The 11,219-nt window shown below is 39.5% G+C and overlaps 1 protein-coding gene across 1 annotated transcript in view; it reads left to right on the top strand.

Moving 5' to 3' along the window:
• LOC118423818 (mediator of RNA polymerase II transcription subunit 1-like) overlaps positions 1-3,219 on the top strand; it is a gene marked incomplete in the record, with an annotated part of 28,254 nt that extends 25,035 nt beyond the window's left edge. The window contains 1 exon segment of the mRNA XM_035832071.1: positions 8-3,219. Coding sequence (XP_035687964.1) covers positions 8-884 — 877 coding nt within the window.
• Between the last annotated feature and the right edge of the window lie 8,000 nt (positions 3,220-11,219).

Genomic DNA, 11,219 nt, shown 5'->3' with positions numbered 1-11,219 from the left:
TTAACAGCGAACACTTGAGCGAAAGAAGAGAGAAATCTGTCTCACCTACAACGACCCAACAAGACGAGTCCTCTGAGACACCGCCTCCCCTTCTCAAACCTCAGGAAATTGACCCCCAAACGTCCTTGAGTACATCAGACACGACAAGCAGGAGTACTGCAGAAGATGCGTCCATCGTAACTGAAATTTCAGCTGAAGACTCCAGCAGCCGTCCAACGTCTGCAGACAGTAAGACTGCAGAGCGACCACGATCAAGAGGCGAGGAGAAAACTGCGTCCTCAGTTCAGAACTCGAATGGTACCACAGAGGAAAGAAGTGGCAAAAAGAGGTCATCTGCAACAGCGGATGAACGTTCTGGCAACCTGAATCGATCGAAATCGAAACCCCAGGCGGAGCCGGATTGTTCAGCCCCTGCTGCTGCCGCGATGCCGGCCTTGACGGTGGGTACGCAGCTGGACACAAGTGCCCTCTCCTCATTGGTCAGCTACGGTGACGAGAGCAGCTCTTCCCCCCTGGAGACCAGCCCCAGCCAGGCACAGGACCCGGAACCGCCCGTCCTGGAGCCCTACGGGAAGGCTGACAGTCCCGGACAAGATGATCTGCACTCCCTCAGTCCTGATGGTAACCTTGTCATTGACGTGCCTGGTGCCGCCAACGCACACACCAGCGCCCCCCTCCCCCCTGCAACTCATTCCCCAGACCACGACCATTCCATGGACCCAGAAGTGGACTCTCAAGCAGAGAACACGTCCCCTCTGTCAGACCCCGACCAGTCCCATCTGCTTTATGAAGGTACTTCTGACCAGTCACAACCGGATGCCAGCCCATGTGACATTGATGATGATCTCATGGATGAAGCCCTGATTGGTGGAATGGATTCGTAACAGACCAATCAGATTGAACCTGTGATGCTGAGTTCTGTTACATAACCCAAAGTTCTCATTGTTGGAATGCAGTTGAAATAGCCAATCAGGTTAGATCTCTGATATTCAGAAGGACACAGGGTGCATTTTTTTTTACATTTCTCATGTAAAAGTCAATGACAACAGCTCTATCATATTTCATTTTCTAGTAGTCCAGGTAGAATTTGTAAATGTATAATGTCACTGGGATTCCTGTGGCAACAATTCTTCCTGTCATTCAGTCAAAAACGAATAGCTCTGTTAAAAACAGTTTGGTATGTCAGATGCAACTATGTACTTGTAAAAGTATCATTTGTAGCAATGAAGTAAGATTAGCTGTCGAATGAGACAGTATTGACAAGATGCATTTTAGATAAGAAGTTTCATTCCCAACGTGCAAAGAAAACAGATACAAATTGTGTTCTTCTGTCATGTAAATGGTAATCTTCAGATGTCAGAATAGGTTTATTATGTCTGTTGAGGTGTGGATGGTACCACCACACAATCATGGTTGGCAATCAAGCCACAAATTTTAATGAAAAGTATTGAAAATATGAAATTTGGCACTTCGTTACTACACTTGGATGTTTTTTTAGACCATGACGGTTTCCTTTTTAAGCATAGTTTATAGAAGTGAGCATATTTATTAGTTTGTAAACTACAGCAATATGCCTAGGACTACAGCACAGCTGTGTTTGTATTATTTATGTGATATGTACCATTGATTAGGACTCTGAATCTTCTCTGGGCACAGAAAACTGCCCAGTTTAGGACTTTCCGTCTCCCAGTGTTGTACGAAGTTTGTATTTCCCAATACTGTGATATGAGGAAGTTTGGTAAGTATTTGACGTTGGCAAATTTGGTGGTTTTACTGAGTATAACTGAACATCAGTCAATACAATTATAGAATTTGACTTGTCTGAAAAATGGTTATTCTGACAGATAAAACCCTCCCAAATTGCTTGCCTTACATAACCTGAAAAATACAGCACCACCAAACTAAAACATCTTACAGTATTGTATTATAGAATTGTGATGACGTTAGACGACTTACTGTAAGAACAGCAAGTATGATTCTTGGACTTGATTGTATTTTTGATTATTAGACAAAAGTATTCTTTGTTAAGCCGAACCTATGAACTGAATGACCCCCTATAGTTCCCAACTGTAGATGCACTCTGCAGTTAGCATTGACAAGTACATTGCTCATTGAAATTGTGCGGAAAAGGCAGGTGCTTCAAATGTTGTATTTTGGGGCTAGTCTTTGAAATGAATTCCCAAAATATAGATTTTAACTATTTGATTGGTTGAATCCTCCCAATTCTAATTTTTTTCAGATGGATCAAAAGCATGGAAATTTTTCAGACCGCAGTAATGAAATTATCACATGTTCATGCTCATGAATTATGGAAAGCGTATATTGTTTTTATCAGAAAAAAGTGCGATAAAAAGCATGGAAATTTTCAGACTAATAAGTGTGGTAAAATTGCAGTAGACACCACTATTCATGTACATGTAGTAAGGCAAAGGTAGATATGCAGATATTTTGATGTGCCCAAGAAATGATGTCCAACCAAGTATAAAACAGCTCTGTTTTATTGGGAATATAAAAGTTCCCCCTGCAATTATTAATGCATGTATTGAAATAGCTGTATAATAAACATAGCATCATATTCAGGTCAAATTATCCAAGAGTATCAAAAACACAGTCAAATTTTTGAAGTGTATGTAAATTGTATCTTTTTATTACTCTCTCATTTAGCTTCATGTTTTAATCCTAACATGAACTCATTTGTCAACTTTTTTATAAAATGAAAGTATCTAATTGTAGTTGGCATACTTCTTAATTCTATAGGCTTTTTTGGTACTACTAGCCAGTGGCCAACATATGTAATACTTAGATTATGCTAGTGTTTTTATAAGATTTAGAACTTTTGCCAAAGGAGCTGTATAGAAAGAAATCGTAGTGGAAAATTTTGTTACATGTTGCAAGTTCTATTTATGCTCTTAACAGTTTTAACAGTTACTCAAGAATCAAGATTTGTCTTGTGACATAATCTTCACCTTAAGGACCCAAGTGTCTTATACTAGTAAGACTGTATGGTAAGACTCTACCACTGTATCTTGAGGGAACAAGGATAGATTTTTTACACACATACTTAAGTGTTGGTATATCGCCCTTATTATAGTCCAGATTCCTTGTTGTATAGGCCAATGTACGATGTGCACATTATATTTACGCTCTGTATATAATCACATGTTAGTATGACCTTTTCTTTGGGGTCATGAATAAAGTACCAACCGTTTTGTATGCAAATGAGACTGTCTTGTTTTAGTGAGTGTGAATGAAGAGTCAATGAAGAGACAAAATATTTTAACTTTTATTTCAGTCCTCAGGATGGGTGTTTCTGTCAAGGTTAGATATCCATTTATAAGTAAATTGATAGTAGGATACAGAATTAGTCTATTCAACTGGATGACATAACGTCCCAAAGATGCTAAGACATTTCAGACAGCATCAGTCTTTAATAACAGCAAAAGATGTTGATTTCGCTCTATTTGAATTTATCATAATGTGAAAGAGGGGCAAAATAGATCATTAAACTAAACAGCTATACAAGTTGTCCTCACACAAATAGTATAAAGGCAGCGTAAACAATAAAGATAGTGTAGTTAGAACATAAATACTCAGATAGAAATAACTTTATTTGCCATGAAGCATTCTGTGAAAGTTAACAGGATACCTACCTATCTGGTCCCTTGATTTGTGATCTGGATCTGAATAAATACTGGGCAACACCCGTTTTGTTGGGGTACACCACTCTGGAACTGGTGCCGTACAGTTATTGCTGGCTCCTCACTTACCTCAGGTGAACTTAGCAGGTTCTGATATTGTGGTCACACGGAAAACACGAGTGTCTGCAGCAATTCTTTGCACGAGTTCTGGTGATTGTGTTGAGGGCTGGGCTGCAAGTAGGTATTATTCACTTGTGGTCTACTTCATATCCTTAAATTCTGAAAACTAGGACTATTTTCCAATATCAACGGCCACTTGACTGTACATCCTCCTACCAATATGCCATCAAATACAAACACTCAACCTTTTTTAAAGAAACAGGTATCCAACTAAGCTTAAAGAGCCAGATATCCAACAAAGCTACATATTAGACAATTGCGAGTTTAAAATGGATAAATTATGATAAAAGCTACCACTGTACATTTTGTACTTTCTGTATTGGCAAGGAGCTTTCATCGGAAAGGAAAAGTCTGTAGCTGTTGACATAGAACCAAAAACACCACTGCATTTGTTCAAATTCTTGATGCTTTACGAAATATGTGGGAGCCCATCGGAATGCTAAAACTTACAGAAATTGTACCGGCTATATATACCGCATATACTGGTAAAACGCGAACAAAACTGTTAACATGTCATTTTTACCTATTTTCCCATTACTTTTGTTTGTGAAATATCTTAAATATTATCATCCTCTATGCTAGGTGGCCGCATTTTCAAAAACAAAGTTAAGAAAGCCTCAGAAATTCAAACCCCTTTGCGAGTCTTTCGCAATTTGCCCATTGCCGAAAAGACCGAAATTTGGCAATTTGACGGTCGTCTTAGTCACTTTTGAGGGGACGGCCGGGAGCGGTACTGCAGATTGGGCTCTCTTAGGGTATATAGTACCAAGTTGTAAAATGCGAAATAAACCAGACACAAGGGTTACAGGCAGATGTCACTCCGCCAAACAGGTCCAGACGTCTTCACCTACATTTAGAATGGCATTTAAAACTTATAAAAACACGATTTGACACAGAAAGGTTCGGTTTCCAGGCACCGCACGGGGAACGCATGTTGCTCTCTGGCTTCCCGCCGAAGCGCCACCTACATTCATGTACATATCGCATTTTCTGTATGAAATGAGTAGTTAATGATGTATATAAATATAATTTGCTTTTCCTCGATAACTTTCAACTTTTAGTCAACTGTTTATCTGCTTATGTACGACATGACAGTCTGTATAGACTGCTTTACTGAAAACACTAGCTGCACTGTATCTTTGTATACCAAACAAATTAATGTTGACTTACATCGATCCCTTGTTTGTATTCTATATATTGATAAATATTAACTCTCATAATTCCACCAGATGTCATATTACCGCAATATGAGTAAAACACATGAATTTGAAGTGATTTAAAGAGATGTACCAATGCTGCATCAGTGATTCTGAGGTGTATACACACTTCAGATATTTAGGTGTTCAAAACCAATCTTGATAAGGCCTTTATAATGAAGTATTTTTTATGTGGCAATATTATGGCACCCGGTAGAATTATGAGAGTCAATGTTACATCATGTGTGTGAGACCGGTACTATATTGTGTGCCCTGGACTTACTGCTCAGCACGCAGCGTCTTTGGAACGAGCCCAGAAGAGATAGAGCATTACGCACTATCCTTGGAGTACAATACACGAATTATCAGAATATCCAACTGAATTAAAGCATTAAGTCTCTGCATGAACAACGACGAATTTTTGTTACAGGTATCCGACAAAGCTACATGTTAGGCCACAACGGCGCATTTTGTACTTTCTATATTTGGAAAGGAAAAAAAATCTGTCGCTATTGATATACAACCAAAACATCGCTGCATTTGTTTATTAAATTCTTCTAGCTTTACAAAACAAAGGGGAAATTTGGATGTGGGCGCCCTTCAGAACGTAACAACTTACAAGAATTGAAAGGGCTATATATAACGTTACTGCGTCTACTGGCAAAACGCGAAGGAAACATCGTATTCATGACCTAATTTTCCACTGTTATATTTCTGAAATATCTTATATCCCATCAGATATCATCCTCCATGTTAGGTGGTCGCATTTTCAAAAACAAAGTTGAGAAAGCCTTAGGAGCTCAAACCCCTTTACGAGCCTTCCGCAATTTCCCCATTCCCGAAAAGACCAAACTTTGGCAATTTAACGGTCGTCTTAGTCACTTTTGAGGGGACGGCCGGGAGCGATACTGCAGATTGGACTCTCATAGGGTATGTAGTATCGACTTGTAAAATGTAAAAATAAGGGTTACAAGCAATGTAAAAATAAGGGTTACAAGCAGAGATAACTCCTCAAACAGGTCCAGACGTCTTTAAACACATGTACAACGACATTGAAGACGATTTGACATAGAAAGAATCGATTTCTAGACACCGCACGAGGAGCGCATGTCCCTCTCTGGTCTCCCGTCGAAGCGCCACCTACATTCATGTACTTTTCGCTTTTCTGTATGTTTAGTGAGAAGATAAGGATGTATGTGAATATCATCCGCTTTCCCTCGATAATTTGACCTTTTAGTCAACTGTTCATCTGCTTATATATTAGATATAACTGGATATAGAGAGGTTACATAAACTGTTTTACTGAAAACGCTCTAATGTATCCTTGTAGCCAAACACTTGACTAACATCGATAACGTTATCACTTGTCTGTATTCTGTGTAACATCAACTCTCATAATCCCACCAGAAGCCATATTGCTGCCACGTGAGAAAAAAAATGAATTCAAAGTGTTTTAAAGAGATGTACCGATGCAGTATCAGTAAGCCTGAGGTACACACTTATAACGTTATAGGTGTTCAAAGCCAATCTTAAGAAGGCCTCTATAACAATGTTTTTGATGTGGTAGTATTATGACAACAGGTGGAATTGTGAGAGTTGATGTTTCATCACGTGTGTGAGACCGGTACTAAAATTTTATGCGTCCGTGTGGTATGAAGCAGAACTTACTTTTAAGCACATCGCGTCCAGAAGAGGATCGGAAGGGCATTAGTGCCATTGCGCACAATCCTTGGAGTACATTAGTCAATACACTAGTTACCATGAATGCCCAACCCAACTGAGCGACTTGACTTGTGTCGAAAATTCGCTGAACAGTGCTAGTGAACTCTGAACAGCCCCCACTGAAGAACGGAGATGGTCGTAGTTTGTCAACAAGAAACAATACTATTAACTGTTACTAACTGATGAAAATACTCAACTATTCCATACTTCATATGTTTATTGAACAGTTAGTTTAGGCCTTGCTGACTTTCGTGTTCAATTGTTTGCAAATAGTGTATAAATAGCAACCATGATACAACAAAAATGTGAAAAAGTTTTCGGTGGCACTAATTTTTACCGCGAATAGGTACTGTGCGTGATGTGGACGCTGATTAGTCGTTTCAACAGTCGACATACGGAAAAATACTCCCGCAGGCCAAACTATGATATACGCTGATTATAAATTAACTGAACAAACGTTAATTAATTGAACAATTAATGTGCAGCAACTATGACAAACTTGTCAATTCACAAAACGATCTAAAAGACTCTTTGATGGTCAAGTTCGTAGCAAGGTACCTAATGCGCCGATCAACTACATGGATCAAAAGCGCCGACTAGTGATAAAAAATATCATTGCAACAAGTGAAGCATAGTTTCAAGATTTCGGTCGCACTATTTTGTACGTCGGATATCTACTATTAAACTCTAAAAAGCGATCTAGAAGCCGACTTATCATGCCACCACACAGTAAAGTTCAGGTCTCGCTGAGTTTCGCGTTTAAATAGGGTACAAATAGCGGCCATGATACAACAAAAATGTGAAAAAAGTGTAAGTTTTTCGTGGCAATCATTTTACCGCGAATAAGACTGTGCGGCCTAAATGAGATGTGAATGCTGATTAGTCATTTCAATCGACATATGCTGATTGGTCAACGTAAATTAATTGAACAATCAATGCTCAGCAACCATGACACACTTGTCCATCTGGGTAAGGAGCGCTCCCGGTGCCAGCCATATGGGGAGGGCAGGCCGGTGAGAGTAGGCCGGGGAGAGGGGGCCAGACTGTACCATTGTACCTGTAGGGGAGAAAGTACAGCATTATTGCAATCACTTCTATGTCCTCTCAAACACATTTCTGGCCTGCTATGGCCCGTTTTGGAAGCTAAAATATGACATTTCTTGGATTACCACATACTTATGCTATGGCAAAGTCAGGACTCTTAGTTAAACAAAAAACAACAAAATCATATAAACCTCTAACAGCGACACCTACCGGAGTGAGTGTCCTTTCTTACTAATTGCAAAATCCTACATTTTTACCGAACTAAAAGCCTCATCGACATTAAACTAAACATAGAAGTTTGTCCAAACTCATTTCAAGTGTACTAAAATGTCAACGCGTCGTACTTCAAGTGACAAATTTAACAGACAGCAAGGCGTAATAACGTCAGAGTGCCATAAAGTTGACATATGCGGTCATATGGAAGCCAGAGCGGGTTTCAACCATTTTAATCGCATTAAAATAGCTTCATCGACAATAAACTAAACATACAACTTCAACCAAACTCTTTTCAATTACACCGGTGTGTCTACGCTACGTACTCAAAGTGACAAATTTAACAGACATCAATGCGTAATGACGTCAGGGTACAATAAAGTTGACATATGCGGTCAGAAGGAAGTCAGGCCGGGTTTTCCATGCTATTGACCTAATTGAAAATTCATATACAATACACTAAACATACAACTTCAACCAACCCCCTTCTGTTTACACCGGAGTGTCTCCGCTACGTATTACTAGTCTCAAATTTAACAGACATCGAGGCGTAATGACGTCAGAGTGCCATACAATTGACATATGCGGTCAGAAGAAAGTCAGGGCGGGTTTTCCACTGTTTTGACCGAATTCAAAAAGTCATAGACAATAAACTAAACATACAACTTCGACCAAACTCTTTTAAAGTACACCGGCGTGTCTACGCCACGTACTCAAGGTGACAAATTTAACAGACATCAATGCGTAATGACGTCGGGGTACCATAAAGTTGACAAGGAAATCATGGCGGGTTTTCCACTGTTCTGATCTAATTCAAAAAGTCATAGAGTGATAGACAATAAACTAAACATAAAACTTCGACCAAACTCTTTTTCGTTACACCGGTGTGTCTACGCTACGTATTCAAAGTGACAAATTTAACAGACATCAATACATGTACGTAATGACGTCAGGGTACCATAAAGTTGACATATGCGCTCAGAAGGAAGTCAGGGCGGCTTTTTCACTGTTTTGACCTAGTTCATAAAGCCATAGACAATAAACTAAACATACAACTTCGACCAAACTCTTTTCCATTACACCGGTGTGTCTACGCCACGTACTCAAAGTGACAAATTTAACAGACATTAATGCGTAATGACGTCAGGGTACCATAAAGTTGACAAGGAAATCATGGCGGGTTTTGTTTTGACCTAATTGAAAGGGTCATTGACAATAAAGTAAACATACAACTTCGACCAAACTCTTTCCATTTACACCGGTGTGTTGACGCTACGTACTCAAAGTGACAAATTTAACAGACATCAATGCGAAATGACGTCAGGGTACCATAAAGTTGACAAGGAAATCATGGCGGGTTTTGTTTTGACCTAATTGAAAGGGTCATTGACAATAAAGCAAACATACAACTTGGACCGAACTCTTTTAGATTACACCAGTGTGTCTACGCCACGTACTCAAAGTGACAAATTTAACAGACATCAATGCGTAATGACGTCAGGGTACCATAAAGTTGACATATGCACTCAGAAGGAAGTCAGGGCGGCTTTTCCACTGTTTTGACCTAGTTCATAAAGCCATAGGCAATAAACTAAACATACAACTTCGGCCAAACTCTTTTTCATCACATCGGAGTGTCTACGCTACGTACTCAAAGTGACAAATTTAACAGATATGAATGGGTAATGACGTCAGGGTACCATAAAAATGACATATGCGCTCAGAAGGAAGTCAGGGCGGCTTTTCCACTGTTTTGACCTAGTTCATAAAGCCATAGACAATAAACTAAACATACAACTTCGACCAAACTCTTTTTCATCACATCGGAGTGTCTACGCTAAGTACTCAAAGTGACAAATTTAACAGACATGAATGGGTAATGACGTCAGGGTACCATAAAAATGACATATGCGCTCAGAAGGAAGTCAGGGCGGCTTTTCCACTGTTTTGACCTAGTTCATAAAGCCATAGACAATAAACTAAACATACAACTTCGACCAAACTCTTTTTCATCACATCTGTGTGTCTACGCTAAGTACTCAAAGTGACAAATTTAACAGACATGAATGGGTAATGACGTCAGGGTACCATAAAGTTGACATATGCGCTCAGAAGGAGGTCAGGGCGGGGTTTCCACTGTTTTGACCTAGCTCATAAAGCTTCATCGACAATAAATTAAACATACAACTTCGACCAAACTCTTTCCATTTATACCGGGGTGTCTCCGTTACGTACTGAAAGTGACAAATTTAACAGACATCAATGCGTAATGACGTCAGGGTACCATAAAGTTGACATATGCGCTCAGAAGGAAGTCAGGCGGCTTTTCCACTGTTTTGACCTTATTTATAAAGTCATAGACAATAAACTAAACATACAACTTCGACCAAACTCTTTTCAAATACACCGATGTGTCTGCGCAACGTTCTCCAAGTGACAAATTTAACAGACATCAATGCGTAATGACGTCAGGGTAAAATAAAGTTGACATATGCGCTCAGAAGGAAGTCAGGGTGGGTTTTCCACTGTTTTGACCTTATTTAAAAAAGTCATAGACCAATAAACTAAACATACAACTTCAACCAAACTCTTTTTAATTACACCCAGTGTGTCTACGCTACGTACTCCAAGTGACAAATTAACAGGACTCAGTGGCATGAGGCTTCGGGTGCCTTAAAATTTACATTTGCCCCCCGAAAAGAGTCCCGGCGGGGTTTCCCCTGTTTTGACCTAATTCGAAAAGTCATTGACCATAAACTAAACATACAACTTCGACCAAACTCTTTTTCATCACATCTGTGTGTCTACGCTAAGTACTCAAAGTGACAAATTTAACAGACATGAATGGGTAATGACGTCAGGGTACCATAAAGTTGACATATGCGCTCAGAAGGAGGTCAGGGCGGGGTTTCCACTGTTTTGACCTAGCTCATAAAGCTTCTTCGACAATAAATTAAATATACTTCTTCGACCAAACTCTTTCCATTTATACCGGGGTGTCTCCGTTACGTACTGAAAGTGACAAATTTAACAGACATCAATGCGTAATGACGTCAGGGTACTATAAATGTCACATATGCTCTCAGAAGGAAGTCAGGGGGCTTTTCCCCTTTTTTAACCTTTTTTATAAGGCCCTATACATTAAACTAAAATTTCACCTCTCAACCAAATTTTTTTAAAATAACCCGATGGGTCTGCCCACCTTTTTCCAGTGACCAAATTTACC

The sequence above is a fragment of the Branchiostoma floridae genome, chromosome 10 (genome assembly GCF_000003815.2).
Source record: "Branchiostoma floridae strain S238N-H82 chromosome 10, Bfl_VNyyK, whole genome shotgun sequence".
In the NCBI taxonomy this organism is placed as follows: domain Eukaryota; kingdom Metazoa; phylum Chordata; class Leptocardii; order Amphioxiformes; family Branchiostomatidae; genus Branchiostoma; species Branchiostoma floridae.
Note: the sequence above shows the minus strand (reverse complement) of the source record. Positions and strands in the feature narration are given on the sequence as shown.